The 18,233-nt window shown below is 46.8% G+C and overlaps 1 protein-coding gene across 8 annotated transcripts in view; it reads left to right on the top strand.

The window, feature by feature from the left end:
- The window catches only part of TMCC1 (transmembrane and coiled-coil domain family 1), a 467,271-nt gene extending 449,446 nt beyond the window's left edge, over positions 1 to 17,825 (top strand). For all 8 annotated transcript variants that reach the window (XM_078661694.1, XM_078661697.1, XM_078661701.1 and 5 more), the window contains 2 exons: positions 12,385 to 12,520; positions 15,229 to 17,825. In XM_078661694.1, coding sequence (XP_078517820.1) covers positions 12,385 to 12,520; positions 15,229 to 15,543 — 451 coding nt within the window. In that variant the 3' untranslated portion in view covers positions 15,544 to 17,825. The remainder of the gene's footprint in view (positions 1 to 12,384; positions 12,521 to 15,228) is intronic.
- The last annotated feature ends 408 nt before the right edge of the window (positions 17,826 to 18,233 follow it).

The following is an 18,233-nucleotide window of genomic DNA, read 5'->3' as shown; positions in this document are numbered from 1 at the left end:
ATTCGGGTCAAGTTTCCGCTATTTAAAACTCTATTAAAAAAAAAAGATACACTGAAAGGAGCAGCGATAGGTGCAACGGATAATATAGTTCTCCCAAAGTGAGCAGGAGAGGTGGAGAAAGACCTCGTCCAGGTATAAGACTACCCTTTTTTCATACGCAGATGATGCCTAAATCATGGTGTCCAAATCATCTAAAGATCATAATGCAGAAGTTTGAACACCTGTCTTTTCCAAGTCTCATCCTGCATGAATGCTAATTCACTAGATAAGACTGAGGTCCTGCTGGTGAGCTACAGGGGCCTCATTCATGACCCGATCATGGGTAGCAGTCCCTCTCCAGTACCTGTTGTAAAAACCTAGGGGTCTGGCTCGACGACCAGCTTCACATGAGCCATCAGGCTAACAAAGTTGCTGCCACTTGCTTTGGCATTCTTAGATGGCTTACGACAACTCTTGCCTGTCCTCCGGTCTCCGCACAACGAACTGTAGTCCAGGCTCTTGTAATTTCCAGACTGTACTGTGTCAATGTTATGTACCGGAGTGCCTCGAAAGCTTTACTCACATGTCTCCAGATGGCACAAAACACTGCCATGCGCCTTCTACCCACCCCCTCCCCAACTTCAAATTCACGTCCTCAGCCAGCTTGCTTCACAATCTGCATTGGCTACCTGTTGAACGTTACGTCCAATTCAAAGCTTTATGCGACATGCATAAAAGCCTTTCAAATACTGGGCCTTTATACCTTAGATTTTTACTGTCTTGGATGTACCACAGCGCTCGCTTCGCTCAAGCAATCTCGAGCTGGTACCTGTTCCCAGAGTTTGGAAATCCCGCCAAGGAGGTCGTGCTTTCGCGTATCTGGGCCCTGAGCTCTGGAATACCATGCGTCAGGCGTTGAGAGCCTGTAGCTCTCTCGCAGCCTTTCGAAAATTGATTAAAACCCTGGCTGTTTCTACCTCCCTAACTCCTGATGACGGTGTATGACATCTGGGAATGTCTTGGTCTGACACGTGTTTGTGATGAGCCCAGCGCTGGGAAACCTTTTCTAGGTAGCCAAGCACTTATAAATCACATATAATAATAGTATTAAAGATAATACCAGTCGGAGAGAACGGTTCGCATAAAACCAGGACAGTTACCAAGGCCCGTCAGTGCACTGGGGACATAACGAGGGAGGGGCCAGGAAGTGAGATCAAGGTACCCCGAGGGAGGCAGGGTGGGGCAGTTTGCGACGAGATGCTTAAGAAAGAGGCGTTCTTTAACCGCATGCGCGCTAGCGGGTTTTCCCGCTGCGCGCTGGATTTTTAAAAAACCCGCGTTACGTGACAAAGCCAGCTCGTCATGCGCGTAGCGCAGGTAACGCCCATGACGAGCTGGCTTTGTCATGCGCACTGAAGGGGTTAAAGCGAGGGGCTCCCATGCTCTCTCAGGGTGCGGTATGTTCTACATTCCAATGTGGACCCACAGAAGGCCCGAGGCAGGTCGGGTCGTTTTGTATTTTTACTGCACAGTAAACTTGTTATTTAAAGAGATTGGCCAATCGAGTTTCTAACAAGCTCTGGCTTTGTGCTCCAACGTCCACGTCCGCACTCCCTGCAGATACAAAGCTGCCTCTCTGATGACATCTTTTGTCGGGTACCCGCGCCCCATGTTTTTGTCAGTCAAGAGAGGGTGCAGGGTGAAGCAGAAGGGGCACAGCCGGGGTGTTCCTGCTGAGTTGCCAAGATGCCGAGCTCTGTAAAAGACGAACTGCTCCAGCCCAAGTTTTTTGTCTTTGGATTCTTGGACTGAAAGTCCTGGTTTTATAATGAAATAAACAAGGCAGTATGTCCCAGAATCGAAACCAAAGCCCTGCACTGGAGCAGCTCATCACACATGGACTTGGCAGGCCTGACTGTATCAGCTGGACAAAAAGAACAGCAGAAGGAATGTGATATTCATGAGGCATTTGGTGACTGAGACGCTTTGGCCAGGCTTGCCTGCACAACCAACGTGACTATGGCGCCACCTGGTGAATCCCCAGAGACTTGCACTCAAATACAATGCAGCCCACCGTGGATCCAAGTGCCCATACCAATGCGCCATGGTGGCACCGGCCCTGGGCAACAAGGGCAGCAGGGGTTTTCGTCGGTGGGGCAGCTGTTATACTATTCTTTTTCCAGCACTGGAATATTTGGGACAGCGCTGTTTTTCCCAAAATTTTCGGAGTTTTATTTACTACTCTAACTCCAGTCGTGGATTATTGAAGCTTTACATTCTCCAAATAATGTAAAGGAGAATTGAAATGTAATTTAACTTCTCGGCGTGATCCCGGCAGCTCAGAGAGCAGAAACACGGAGTCCCATAAACTAAATCCCACTGCGGCTCCTGCCCATGCTGTGACGCTTCTAGGCACTACACCAGCACCGAGGCACGTTTGTTAGCACACAATGGAAAGGCCTGGGAATATAGACCCGCCCTGTGCTGCTAGATACACTAATGCAGCAGAATCTGCCGGCCACATGGCTTCCAGGAAGCAGGGTGAACGCCTACGGTGGCTCTATAAACTCAGGCCGAGCCCCGATGCACGCTCACCTGCTCGATTTTCTAACTAGAAGCTATCTGTACAGAGAGTAGAAACCAGTCGGCAGCAATGTATCATCTGAACGGTTTAGGTTCCACCTGGTATTTTTTCACTTTCCATTCCCTTACATTTAAAATAAAGAACACTGTGCTCCTTTTGAAAGAAGCAACATAAATTCGAAGCCTTATTGTAATGCACCTACTGCAAGAGTGGATTTGATTGAAAGGAGAGGGCGCTATGTGGAAAAACAAATCTGAAAACCACCCATGTGTCCCCGAGGGGCGGTTACCCAAAAGTGCTGTACATGGAGATATTTCGTTTATCAAGTTTACGTTCCCACTCTCTCCCTTGCAGGCCCTTTCTTTTGGGCCTCAATTGAAGAAAGCTCACTGTCTGCACAATCATTTTACGTACATATTTGGACCTGTTTGACTGCATGCACTAAGCAGGTGTAAGTTCATGCTCATGAGCTGCTAACACCTGTACAGTGATTATTGATGTATGTGCTCTGCTCTTACAAGGTGATCCTCTTTTTGATAGCATTTCGCATTTGCCTGTCACACTCCAGCCCTGTTTTCGGTCCGTTTACTGTAATTTCCATAATGTTTAAAACGTTAACAAGCAGAGGAAACACTGGTTAATACACTAGGAATAAAAACAGAACCACCACCATCAAATACAAAGACATTTCCGTAGTTGGAGTCACCAAATCGACTGTAAAGTAAATCAAGCTCACTTTTTGCTTAACATTCCAAACGCCACGAAGGGCAAGACGGCCTAAAACCAAACCTTTTTATGTTGTGCGCTGCAGACCTCCAGCTGGCCTTAAGAAAGGCACCAAAAACCTCCTTCCGGCTTCCTTAGCTCACAACTATGGGTGTTTTCATTCATATTACCAATTTCAAACGCGCCGCTAGGGTACGGAGTAGTTTGCACTATGGGAGTACAGGTACTTGAATCTGCCATTTGTTTTGTTTGTTTAAACCAAAAAAAAATAGCCTATGGCGCACCAATGAGACACTTATTAAAGCTCGGGTCTCTTGGCTGCACCACAGTCCCTACTCCAAGAACCAGGGCAGAGTTTCTCTGCCGTGTCCCGACTGTAAGAACTCGGGTCACCTTGTCTACCTGCCCTGGTACTCCTCTTTTGTGCCCAGGCCCCAGCTTTGTGTCTTACGCCGGGTGTGGTTTTTGTTCTCACTTACGAAAGGGCCAGATATCAAAGATACTGGGCCTGCTTGTGTACTCGCCTCGAGGCATGTGTTTGAGCTTTGACTATGTTTGGTACCTGCCAGACCCGGCCCACTTAAAGCTCCCCATTTAATGGAAGTCACAAGGCACTAGTCCGTATAGCATCTTCAGTCTCTTGTGTTGTCCTTAAATAGTTTGTCTGCTCCTTCATTATTTTTTTAGGAGCCATTGGCTCAGCACGAAAGCGATCCTTTTTGTCCAGAGGCATTATAATTAAAATAATTTCAGCTTAATAGAGAGCGAATCTGCTTGTATTGTTATGCTGGTGCATTGATTTGTCTTGGGCATGGACACCAGTGGATACACGTAGTCTTTGTACCTTGGATGAATTGCGTGTTTCTTGGAGTGACCACGGTTGGGTTTTTCTATCTGAGATGCTGATGGGGCTGGCCACAAACAATAGATGCTCGTGGTCTTTCATCCACACACTTAAGACATGTGGAGTGATATCTCGTTAAGGCTGTGAGTTGCCCATTCTCTTTTCACCTCCGTTGCAGTGGTTCTGTTAGTTTGACAGTGAATCTTCTCGAAATGGTAACATTTCTTTAGTTTTAAGGCTGGTTTGAGGGCAATGGAGACCAAGGCTACCTTCGCCCGTGGCACCACCATCTAGGGGAGAGGCCGAGCTCCAGAATGGAGCAGCCAACAAATGCCACCTCTGTGCCAATGAGGAAGGAGAAAGGGCACAGAGCAGAAAACCCCACTTGTCCAAGGACTGCGAAAATGCCTGCCCATGCTGCTCTTCCTGGAGATGAAACATCCTCTTTTTTGCAGCTATAATTTGTACTTCCGGTGACCCCTCCAGCGGGCTCTCTCTGCCGCAGAACAAAGCTGTGTCTGCATTTTCGCCCAAGTGAGATTGAGTCTGTTTGCAGAACTCAACCGAAACTTAGGGAAAGTCAGTGTTTGGACTTCTGCCAGCCAGAGTATTCTCTTTTATTACTTCCAAAGAGGGCCTGTGGAAGTGCTGGTGCTCTCACCCCTTGTAGCCTACATTTAGCCTCGTTCCCCCCTCATGGGAGGCTCTAGATTTCAGGATGCGCTGTGTTCGATGTCATTGAGCCTACATGAACCCATGTTTCCTCCAGAGAGGTCCCTACAGGAGGGTTTGTACTCCTCCTTACAGGACAAAGGCTCGGGGTAGGCGAGGCCCAGTAGGCGACCAGCTTCAGAGCCTACACTCAGGTGGTCCCCAGTGTGCCTGGGTTTGTGGCCTCCATAGGGATTCCTTAGATCGGCAGAAGAAAGGCTAGTGTTGTCTCCACCTGGGACCCACTGTCCCACGCTGTGCACTTAAACAACCCTCAGCGGACCCGGAGCCTTGGTCAGTGAGTTCAGCCCTCGGATATCATGAACCTTTCGATTGACAATCCGTAGCCCTTTATGCATGTAATCTTTTCTTGATCACACAGTATTAGCTGTTCCTTGGCAGGAAGCGCGGGGGCTTTGTGCAACGCCTTTCGTCTACTGAACGCGACATTCAGCTGATTGCAGCTCGGAGGTACTTCAGGCTGACTGGTGACTTGTTGTTAGTACTCCACACACCGCCTCTCGGTTGGCTGTCTCAAGTGGCCTCAGACATGCACCTCTCCTCCCGGACCGCCCACAGGCGCAGATGGAAGCCAAGTGCTCTGTGTATTTATACAGACCTGTATACACCTCTGTAAACAGTGTGTTTGTCTTCCATGAATCAGCCTTTTGCTAATCTCACTATGCAGAATGTACCCAGCGAATGTAAATGCCTTTAGTATTGTTGACATCCTGTGTTTGCCAATTCTCACCCACATTTAGGTTTTGTTATCGCAGTGGCTGGTTTCAGCTGTGACCATGGGCATGTTTCTGGCTCCACCTTTCAACCTCTTGGACTTGCTTGGCTATGTTGCAGCCCTGTTGGATTTTAGCGGTGGAGTGTTGGAGGGCACAGGAGTCTTTTTCTCCTGATAAAAACTGGCAGCATTTAGCGATGAATATGTGCAAGTCATGTTCTCTGCTCTCCCAAAGCTTGAATAGCAAGTCCTTGTGTAGGTCAGAAGAGAAGCGCTGGATGGAAGTTGGTCTTCAAGCTTTAATTGTACCTTAGCATTTATACAGCGCTTTGCCCTATGTGGGGACACTGAATCGCTTACATGTACAGGTTACTAGCAACACTGGGTGGGTGGTTTGGAAGGGTGGTGTTTTTGTTTTGAGCCTACGTGGGAAGTGTTACATCGTCTGCGAATTACCACTGAGGTGCTGTTAAAGTGCTGTGGGATGCAGCACCTGTAGGTATGTGAGTGAGGGTGTGTGAGAGAGAAGACGCGCAAATGGTAATTGTGATAAGGACGAAAACCTATAGAGGGCTAAACAGCACCAGCCTGGTCATAGTGTGTTTTCACAAGAACAGGAGGGTAATAAGAGAAGGCCCAGTAGGCCATATGACAAGGTGCGTTGGCTGAGATGTTGAATGAATAAGAAGGTGCTAGAAGGCCAAGAATGGGGATTGGTGGCAAGGAGTAGGCAGGAGCCATTTTTTTAAGTCAACGCATAGTGCCCACTGTTGAAAAACCCCTGACCGAGGAAGAAGTGGAAGATCAGCCAAGGCTTGCAACGTGAGCAGAACCCACAGTTTTTAAAGGGTGGATTCCACATACTCCTCCCAGGCCGGTGGAACACAAACTTCTGAGCCGCGGTTCATGCCTCAAACTACAAAGGCGGACTAGCCCCAGTAGGGTGAACCCCAGTCCGATTGAGGCTCAGTGCCTCAACAGGCTAGAAGCCTACACATGCAAGGGTGAGAGACGACATGCTTGGTAGTTTGTGCCCAGTGAGTGAAAGAGTGAGTCGGCCTGCCTTCGGTCCTTGCGCTCTGTGCGTCCCTAATGCTTTTCTTAGATCCCAGAGACCTTTGTCCTTTTTACTTTGCTAAAGATCCCATCCCGCTGACCTACAATTTCCTCCCATACGTCACTTTTATTATTAGTAATGGATGTCATTTCAGGATGAAGGAGATCATGATGCGAGATTTACTGTGAGTCCATTGTTTCAGCTAGAACAGCATTATGGTGCAGTTTAGTGACAACTTATTCAACTGTAGTCCAGCTCTCCCCTGACTTTGATTGAGTGATCCACTCCTGTAATGAGGTGCATGCCCCCTCCTCCCCGCAAAAGAAATGAATTAAAGTGCACCCGTAGAGGTTTATGGGGTTTCTATGCTGTGGGGGTGCACACGCTTGGGCCCGAGCGAAGTTGGTATTGATTTGTCTGTGCCAATAACTGAACTGCAGGATGGGTTTAAGTTGCATTGGCAGAGTTGTGTGTGATTCCTAGTGTGGGATTTCATCTGCCCGCTCTGCTGCAGACACACCTCCAGGAGGATGACCACGCTCTCTGCTGTGGTGAGGGCACTGGAGCTTCCGATGAGTTGCAGCCTGCCTTAGAGAGATTCTACAACGTTTCTGACAATGTCAAAGCTGGGTGGGTGTGCAGGGCAGCACATTATGGTTGAAGAGCATTGGTATAGTACTGTGATGGTCAAATTACTAAAACAGAAGGGAGTTTACTGAAGGAGAAGGTTAGGAAGCATTGACGGGAGTCGGGGAGGCTCAAGCAGTGACGACCCAATCCACTGTTTGGATTGGGTGGTATTTTTTTAATAGCATTCTCTGTCCTAGACTGGCTGTGCATGACGTATAGCATGCCGAGGGGTATAACGCTAGCCATGCATTTCTGCTGACAAGGTCAGATGTGGAATAGCAGAATTGTGAGTACGCCCCAGCTAGCAATTGATGGCTGTGAAGAGAGATTTCTGGCGAATTTCCTACACAAGCCCCCCCACTTGCTCATCTGGTGGTGGGTGTTTTTGTGAGCTTAGAATGTTTGACCCTCAGTCAACTCTTAGAGACAAATTATTGTGTGTGGACGATGAGTTACAGCGTTCATTGTTCGACTGAGCATTTGGCAGCCAGTCCGATGCATCCTTTGGTGCATGTACTGGTCTGCCCTGGAATCTCTCAGCCTTCGGCAGCCAGTCTGATGCATTCTTTATTGCATGTACAGGGCTGCTCTGGAATCTCACTGCATTCGACAGCCAGTCTGATGCGTCTGTTTGTGCATGTGCAGGTCTGCCCTGGAATCTCACTGCATTCGGCAGCCAGTCTGATGCGTCTGTTAGTGCATGTCTGCCCTGGAATCTCTCAGCATTCGGCAACCAGTCCAATGCATTCTTTATTGCATGTGCAGGTCTGCTTCTGCATGTACAGGGCTGCTCTGGAATCTCACTGCATTCAGCAGCCAGTCTGATGCATCTGTTAGTGCATGTGCAGGTCTGCCCTGGAATTCCTCAGCATTCGGCAACCAGTCCAATGCATTCTTTATTGCATGTGCAGGTCTGCTTCTGCATGTACAGGGCTGCTCTGGAATCTCACTGCATTCGACAGCCAGTCTGATGCATCTGTTAGTGCATGTGCAGGTCTGCCCTGGAATCTCACTGCATTCGGCAGCCAGTCTGATGCGTCTGTTAGTGCATGTCTGCCCTGGAATCTCACAGCATTCGGCAACCAGTCCAATGCATTCTTTATTGCATGTGCAGGTCTGCTTCTGCATGTACAGGGCTGCTCTGGAATCTCACTGCATTCAGCAGCCAGTCTGATGCATCTGTTAGTGCATGTGCAGGTCTGCCCTGGAATTCCTCAGCATTCGGCAACCAGTCCAATGCATTCTTTATTGCATGTGCAGGTCTGCTTCAGCATGTACAGGACTGCTCTGGAATCTCACTGCATTCGGCAGCCAGTCTGATGCATCTGTTAGTGCATGTGCAGGTCTGCCCTGGAATCTCTCAGCATTCGGCAACCAGTCCAATGCATTCTTTATTGAAAGTGCAGGTCTGCCTCTGCATGTACAGGGCTGCTCTGGAATCTCACTGCATTCGGCAGCCAGTCTGATGCATCTGTTAGTGCATGTGCAGGTCTGCCCTGGAATCTCTCAGCATTCGGCAACCAGTCCAATGCATTCTTTATTGCATGTGCAGGTCTGCTTCTGCATGTACAGGGCTGCTCTGGAATCTCACTGCATTAGGCAGCCAGTCTGATGAATCTGTTAGTGCATGTGCAGGTCTGCCCTGGAATCTCTCAGCATTCGGCAACCAGTCCAATGCATTCTTTATTGATGTGCAGGTCTGCCTCTGCATGTACGGGGCTGCTCTGGAATCTCGCTGCATTCGGCAGCCAGACTGATGCATCTGTTAGTGCATGTGCAGGTCTGCCCTGGAATCTCTCAGCATTCGGCAACCAGTCCAATGCATTCTTTATTGAATGTGCAGGTCTGCCTCTGCAGGTCTGCCCTGGAATCTCTCAGCATTCGGCAACCAGTCCAATGCATTCTTTATTGAATGTGCAGGTCTGCTTCTGCATGTAGAGGGCTGCTCTGGAATCTCACTGCATTCGGCAGCCAGTCTGATGCGTCTTTTAGTGCATGTCTGCCCTGGAATCTCTCAGCATTCGGCAACCAGTCAAATGCATTCTTTATTGCATGTGCAGGTCTGCTTCTGCATGTACAGGGCTGTTCTGGAATCTCACCGCATTCGGCAACCAGTCCGATGCATCCTTTGGTGCATGTGCTGGTCTGCCCTGGAATCCCTCAGCATTCGGCAACCAGTCCAATGCATTCTTTATTGCATGTGCAGGTCTGCTTGTGCATGTCAGGTCTGCTCTGGAATCTCACAGCATTCGGCACCCAGCCCCATACATCTGTTAGTGCATGTGCTGGTCTGCTCTGGAATCTCTCAGCATTCGACAACCAAACCCCATGCATCTGTTAGTGCATGGGCAGGTCTGCCCTGGAATTTCTCAGCATTCAGCAACCAGTCTGATGCATTCTTTAGTTCATGTGCAGGTCTGCCCTGGAATCTCACAGCATTCGGCTGCCAGTCCAATGCATCTGTTAGTGCAGGTGCTGGTTTGCTCTGGAATCTCTCGGCATTCGGCAACCAGTCTGATGCTTCTGTTAGTGCGTCTGCTCTGGAATCTCTCGGCATTCGGCAACCAGTCCAATGCATCCTTTAGTGCTTGTGCAGGGCTGCTTTGGAATCTCACCGCATTCGGCAGCCAGTCTGATGGATCTGTTTATGCATGTGCTGGTCTGCTCTGGAATCTCTCAGCATTCGGCAACCAGTCTGATGCTTCTGTTTGTGTGTCTGCTCTGGAATCTCTCCACATTCGGCAACCAGTCCAATGCATCCTTTAGTGCTTGTGCAGGGCTGCTTTGGAATCTCACCGCATTCGGCAGCCAGTCCGATGCATCCTTTGTGCATGTGCTGGTCTGCCCTGGAATCCCTCAGCATTCAGCAACCAGTCCGATGCATTCTTTAGTGCATGTGCAGGTCTGCTCTTGAATCTCTCAGCATTCGACATCCAAACCCCATGCATCTGTTAGGGCATGTGCAGGTCTGCCCTGGAATCTCACAGCATTCGGCTGCCAGTCCAATGCATCTGTTACTGCATGTGCTGGTCTGCTCTGGAATCTCTCAGCATTCAGCAACCAGTCCGATGCATTCTTTAGTGCATGTGTAGGTCTGCTCTGGAATCTCTCCGCATTCGACAACCAAACCCCATGCATCTGTTAGTGCATGTGCAGGTCTGCCATGGAATCTCACAGCATTCGGCTGCCAGTCCAATGCATCCTTTAGTGCATGTGCAGGGCTGCTTTTGAATCTTGCTGCATTCGGCAACCAGTCCGATGCATCCTTTAGTGCATGTGCAGGGCTGCTTTGGAATCTCACCACATTCGGCAGCCAGTCTGATACATCTGTTTGTGCATGTGTGGTCTGCTCTGGAATCTCACTGCATTTGTCAACCAGTCCCATGGATATGTTAGTGCATGTGTAGTCAGGTCTGCTCTGGAATCCGAGCTTTTGACAACCAGTCGATACATCTGTTAGGACATGTGTAGGTCTGCCCTGGAATCTCACCGCATTCAGCAGCAGTCTGATGCATCGGTTTGTGCATGTGTGGTCTGCTCTGGAATCTCACAGCATTTGTCAACCAGTCCCATGCATATGTTAGTGCATGTGTAGTCAGGTCTGCTCTGGAATCCGAGCTTTTGACAACCGGTCGGGCATGTGTAGGTCTGCTTTGGAATCTCTCCGCATTCGGCAGCCAGTCCAATGCATCTATTAGTGAGTGTGCATGTCTTCTCTGTGCTCTCTCAGAACGCACAGATCATTCAGAGAATTTCGAAAGAGACCAGGTACTGCTGGGCAGTGCGTCTGTGTCTGGGGTGGGTGGCCATGCTAGCAAATGTGTGCACTGATAGAATTATTGTGATTGTAGGCAGTCATTCGAGCTAGTCTAGGCCGTGGCCCCATAGAACGGGCTCAGAACGATGCCAAGCTGTGTTGACTGACTCTTTACTCGTGTATGCAACATTATGCTGAGGTCCAGGGTTGCTTGCAGGTGTTGACTGCTTGTGGTATTCGGATTACCACCAGTGTGGCACTTTCAGAACATCTGCACCTTGAATGTCGGATTTGAGATCTATCTGGGTAGGGAGTTGGGTGGCTCGAATGTGTTTTACAAAATCTGGACACCTTCTGGCCCTCGCACTGCTTACCAGGTGGAGTTGTTGCCATTTCTTGCAGAGGGCAGTTGAGTCTGATGAGCTCACTGTTGGTGTCATCATGGGAACGAGGTCCAGGTGGCCAGGTGCTGAGAACTGAGTGCTGATCACGTTCTGTCACCCTGCTCCCCTCGTTCATAAACCAGGGTTATGTTATCTCACTGGAGTGATATGAGATGGACTCTGATCTCAGCGTGAATCACCTCTCCCAGGAAATGAGCAGGTCCTGGGAGTCTGATTCAGCCTCTTAAGCACTCCTTGCTACCCTACCTGCTCCTGGTGACGTCAGGCTGTTGTATCCAACATCTGCACAGCTGGCACGGCCTCGGTGCTGCTTCCACAGTGCCCGGGCACAGTTTGAAAGATAAAGGTGAGGTCCACATCTGAGGAGTCTACTTGACACGCAGTACTCATGCCCACCGGTTGCGTAGAGCTCAAAAAGTGTTCTTCAATTTGAGGTTAAACTTGGAGTGTGTACTGCAAAGACAGATACAATCTCCACTGGGAAACCCTATGCTATTAATTTCTAAAGGTAGCAAGTAAGTGCTTTTGGGAAGTACAATTGGAGCTCACTGAGAAGGAGAGATAAAGACCCAGATCAGTAAAGGGGGCTCCCCTGTTGCACCGTCTTACAAATGTTTGTCCTACATATCCAGCTTATTTGTAGAGCACACATTGACTGAGCATGGTCGGAGCAGCAGTGGCCGACAAGGTGCGGCGCAGGAGATGTTGTGGGTGAAGGGTGGGAAGAACAGACCCTGCTGAAGAGACAAAGTAGAAACAAGGGTTTGGGAGGGCAGTGAGTTTGATTCCAGTAGCGCATGCGAGGTCAGGAAGAGTTGGGTGCAGTAAGCGTGTGCACAGGCGTGAAGTAGTAGAGTTCTGCTGGTGGAAGGGTACAGAACGTCAGCAATTGTCTTTTTCCAATGACATACACTTTGCCAAAGCTCTTATTTCACCTGACCACTTTCATTCTTCAGATGTGAGCGTCTGGAAGAGCAGCTGAATGACTTGACTGAACTTCACCAGAATGAAATTCTGAACCTCAAGCAAGAGCTGGCCAGCATGGAGGAGAAGATAGCATATCAGTCCTACGAGCGAGCCCGCGACATACAGGTGTGTATTCATTTAGCACAACAAGTTACAGCCCAACTCCCTGTAGCGGAACAAGACAGACCAAACAACTGTACAGAAGGAATATTTTGTTCTCCCTCTTTTCCTCAGAGTGTGTTAATCTTCTGTTGGGAAAGGTTTGGTTGTATAATGATACCATGCTTTCCTTTACCACGCTTGTCTTTTCCATGCAGCCTTTACAGCTGTCTTTACCATGTATGGTAAGTATAATAAGGTAAATAAAACTCATAGCACACCCCCCTCCCTTCCTTTACCTCTACCCACCCATAAATGTGCATCTTTTTCTTCTTCTTTTTGAGGGGGGCCCTCCAACCCTCTCTTTTTTCGTTACTCCTAACCTTCCTCCGCCACTACCCACCCCCTACACCCTTAAACGATCCATACCTCCCTTTACCACTACCCAACCCTAAACCCCTGAATTACCATTTACCACTACCACCCGTAAACCCTCAAATTACCCTTACCACTACCGACCCCTAAATCTCCAAATTACCCTTACCACCATTTTCCACTACCAACCCCATAATCCTAAATGCACTCTTACCACACTCTACCATTACTTACCCCATAACCCTAAATCTAGCTTTATATATTTGTTATATCTTACCAATACTTACCATGCATGGTAAAGGCAACTTTGTAAAGGTGGTTTCCCAAAGGGTCGGCAAGACGTAATGTGTGGCTCAGGAGATTGGCCGTGAGTAATTATTTACTTTGGGTCCGAGGTAAGACTCAGATCATCGTAAATTTGGTAGAAGTTGAATTTGGGCTTGTCATACTTCTGTGGTCCAGTCATGTGTATTTAACACACCCAAGTGATCGTCAGCACCAGCGATGACTGAGATAAAGAACGCTACATTCAGGAACTCCTCAGCCATCCTTGATGCTGGATGGTGGTGCTTTGTGCAATCATACAGGAGATCTTACCTGGTAGCCAGAGGGCCTACTTGGAGACAGTCCAATATCGGCCAGAAGTTGTTCCCTTAGGTAACTTGCCTAGTTTCGGCCCAGCAGGTTATCCACTAAAATCCTTCCATCTCCAGTGCACACTCACCTTTTCTATTAGAAAGATTTTCGTTCCTGTTGGATTTGCTTCTCTTTTTTATTGATTGTCTGTCTTCATGCAACCTTACTTTTGCGCAAGCACTTGGGTGAAGTGATACCCCATTAGGAATCACTGGGTGGTAGAAGAGAGCAGGCAGTGCCACCCCACGAGGAGGAAATTCAGCCTTTTTAAATACCGAATACCCTGGAAATTAAACTAAAACGCCAGAATAAGCACATTCACTCAGCGTAACTGCTTATATAATCTCAATCGAGTTGGATTGTATTGTTCTAGTAAAACAAACTGATAAAATATTCTTCTAGAGTGACGATTAGCTGACCTTACAATCTGTGTCAGACACTTTGCGAAAGTTAATTGGTCGCCTTTCAGCTGTTGATTTCTGTATTCAGGCTTTTAAGAGGCAATTTTGCCCACTTAGTGTAAACATTCTCAGTTGATCGACTGAGGTATGGGCTAATGTCTGTAGTAGTGGTGCAAGCACACATTTTAAATACTATAAATATAAATATTATTTAAACATAATGGAAAGATGTATTTCTTTGTACTGAAAATGTTCTATTTCATTACTCCTAAATTAATTTTTAGATCACAGATACTTCACAAATCAGCAGTCGTTGATTGCTTTCTGTATGCAATGTCTCTATGAATTAATGCGTTTAATCTGTGATTAATGGTGCTTTTGGGATTGTAAGATTGTGCCTCTTGCATTACAATGCAAGCACTCCATAGGAGAAAGAATGATGCACCAAACAGCCAATAGCATGAGTTGACAGTTAGTCGGGGTGAACCAGAGTCCACCCTGTGTATGTTTTAAATAATTATGACCAATAGGTTTGGCTGACAGCTGTACTCTTAAGCTAGGCATGTAGATGTACAGTATTGCTTTGCGGGCTTGTTTCTTAATTGAAAGAGTAGCTCCCACAGTACCTATAATGTAAACATAGGGTGAATCTGGTGACAGGTGTTGGACTAGGATATGCTAAGTAAATAAGGCATAACTGTTAACACAAAATGTATGTTCGGGTTTGTTTGATGTTGAGTGCAACATTGCAAATGTTTTACACAGTCTGCGTTACTCTAAGAGGTAAAATGGGCTATTATAATCAAATGGCGCTCTTAAGATTATGTGCAAGATAAAAATATTTATGATGATAGAATAACATAAGCAGTGGAATAACCACTAACCTTTTGTACCAGAGTAGCGTGATACTCGCCACAAAGCGCTTCAATGCCTTGTCAGTGGTAGTAAGTGCTATATAGATAAAATTACATTACAATTTGAATAGCATTTTCTGACTGTTTTCTTTCTTATGAAACATGCATGCATTTTTGAAGCACTGGAATCCCGCCATTACCAGTGTGTGTAAATGTCCAAATAGGTAGAATACGCCATAGAATTAATTGCATACTTTTTATAATATGTACCATAATTATCCTTGAATCCGCTCTGCCAATAATTTGGTCGCCCACTGACATACAAATGTAGTGTCCCTGGTTTTCTTTAGCTGTATGCTTTAAATCGGACCATGATGGGCAGGCCTTCGATTCCTAATTTGTTATTCCTTCCCTGTCATGTTTACAGCGAGGCCGAGCTTTTAACATGTTTCCCTTTGGTGTCCCACAGGAAGCTCTGGAGGCCTGTCAGACCAGAATCTCGAAGATGGAGCTCCAGCAGCAGCAGCAGCAAGTGGTTCAGCTGGAAGGCCTGGAGAATGCCACCGCCAGGAACTTGCTTGGGAAGTTGATCAACATCCTGCTCGCTGTCATGGCCGTGCTCCTCGTCTTTGTCTCCACGGTGGCCAACTGTGTTGTGCCGCTGGTCAAGACCCGCAACCGGACCTGCAGTTCTCTCTTTGTGGTGGTGTTCATTGCCTTTCTCTGGAAGCACTGGGATGCCGCAGCCGACTATTTGGAACGCTTTCTGGCGCCCCCTAGATGATGGCTTAAGTGCGACTATGGAGATGAGCACCACCCGTTTGCACGGCTACTGCACTACCTTGTGCCACCAACACTACGACTTAACTCCTCCAAGATGAAGGAGCCCGAGTGGATTTGTTTACATTTTAGAAGGTTTTTTTTGTCCTCCTTGAAAGATACATGGCAATAGTATTTTATAGATTTTCTTAGAAACACTTTTTTCAGGGGTAAGATTCCAAGAATGTTTCTTGGATAAGGCGATCCTCTGTGAATCCAAATGTGATGGTCCTTGAGAGAAAAGAGAAGTAAAGAGAAATATCGATCAATTCGGAGCACGCCAATGGGTGATTGAAAAAGATGGCTTTTAACGACTGTCCTGAACTTCTGAAATAATAATGAGCACGACTATTGTCAAAGACTGGTGCCAGACCTTGACTAACAGTAGACTCACTGCTGGGCCTCCTGCTCTGCTGTGAACCCCAACCACATTCCAGGTTCAGATGGACATCTTCACCGGCTTTTAGAGTGTTGCCTTTGCAGGAATCTGCTTGGATCTCACTCTTGCAACCGTCTTTTGGTACCACATTTAGGGGTACGGATATGTCATGCCAACTTACAGAGAATTTTGCATTGAATCACTGGTCAATAAATTCATTATATCCATGCGTTCAGCAGACGATTTGCAGGTCTTGTCCCATTTTCCTTTCATTCTACTATTGCAGAAGTTCATGTCCTTCCTGATATCAACAAGGCCTCAGGGCACTTTGTTGGCTGGCATGGTGAAGCCTGGTATGGAGATCTTCCTCAGGAGTTTAAGGGGAGAGTTGTAGTATATTCTCCATATGTTACTGAAAATGTTACTGTTACTGTGGAGTTTCTCTTGTGGCCTGTATGATCCAAGTGAGCAATAGTCGTAAGCAAAGCAGAATTCAACTGACTTGGTCCTTTGGAATGTGGTAATTGTCATGTGCAGACAATTGGTAAAGTTATCACTTCCAATATTGTTGCTGGTATCTGACAAGACCATGTTTTTAAAAGTGGAATGACCAATATGAAATGCAGTTATTTTTTACTAGGACTATTCCAATTCAGATCTCCTTATTTATAAACAGCTAAACATTGTGCTAACCCTCACATGTTTTGACAGATCTACTGTAATGTAGACAGTGAATGAAAATGTTCTGATTTGCTTAATCAAAGAGCAATCTGGTGTGTCTTGACAATGAAACGAGGTGGACTACTGTCTCACCAGAATTACTCCTAGGTGTGTGGGTGTGCACGAAGAATCAGCTCCTTTTGTGCACTTGGCGGTCGGAACTAAAGAACTGAGTTTCCAAAGGAGGCTCAAAGTGGATTAGAATTTGGCCCAAAAAACACAAAGTTCAATTATCCTAAGTCCCATTTGTTACACGTTATGGAATATGTTTATCTTCTTGTTCCTCAGAATACGATTTCATCCATATTGCTTGGATGAGAGTAGAGCAGATTCGTCTCTTTTACACTACCAAAAAACTCAGGTGTATTTGAAAATTGAGCTCTTGGATTCTAAAGCATATTATCGGACATAGCTGAAGGCCTCCTTGGTAAAAGGTCTACTCACTAATTGTATCCAAGAGCGCCTTTATCTAATCTACCCCTTGCTTTCTCAATATAGGAAATGATGCCTAATAAATAGTGACTAATGCTCCAGTCGATCTCAGAATATTTCTTTATTTTCTGTTGGCCTAATTTGAGTAATGAAACCAAACGTGCACCCATGTAGTAGAAAGCAGTACGTTTATCAAAAATTTATCAGTAGCATTTTCAGTAGCATGGTATGGAGGGATTGGGAATTGATTCCGTTGTCTACACAAAGCATTTTGGGGTTACTCCTGTTCCTGGGACACTGTATCGGGGATGCCACTTTCCTGGATGCATCGCCTCGGCTAGCTTGTTCAGCCGGGCGCTCGGTCACCATCCACGAGAAGGAAGTGGTGGACATCGGCCGCTCTGTCTTTCTGATGTCACTCACGATCTGCACGTATGTGCCGGCAGTATTTCTTGAAGTAGACCTTTTGAAGTTGTTCATTCCCCTCAGCAAAGCCCTTGGCCGCACTTTTTGTATCTGTACATAAATATGTATATTCACAGATTTAAAGATGATGATCCGTACGAACATACTTGAAGAGCGCCATGCTCCGACTCCCAGTGCTTCCTCGTGCTTTCCAATAGGATTCTTTTTTATTGTTAATATCATTAAGATGATGTGAGAGGGGCGTGTGGGAGGGCCTCTCTTTGTCTAAATAAAGAAATGTTTTTAAATGATGACACATTCATTATTGCATTTCAAGTGATCATATATGTAATATGTAGGAGAGTGTCACTCATGAATGAATGCCATTTCTTAGCTAGCACTGCCCATGGGTGACAAACGTGTCCGCATAGCTGTGACTGTGTGTGTATGTAGAAAAATAGCAGTTTATTTGAGGGGAGTATATTTTACATTGAAGAATTATGGTCCTTTTGAATTGGCCAGGTAAACTTAATGTCTTTGAGTGTTTGTAGAAGGTGGATTTCTGCTTGGCTGATCAACACCTACCCAAGACTGAGATACCTCTAGATGTGGGCCGCCTGCCCGCATCCATCCTAACATTTCTTCAACAGATGAACGGGGGCTTGCTACTGAGCACTTGAGGAGACTTCTGAACTCTTGCAAATGTTGTCTTCCAATTT

Source organism: Lissotriton helveticus, chromosome 9 (genome assembly GCF_964261635.1).
Source record: "Lissotriton helveticus chromosome 9, aLisHel1.1, whole genome shotgun sequence".
Lineage (NCBI taxonomy): Eukaryota > Metazoa > Chordata > Amphibia > Caudata > Salamandridae > Lissotriton > Lissotriton helveticus.
This window is presented reverse-complemented; position numbering and strand designations above follow the sequence as displayed.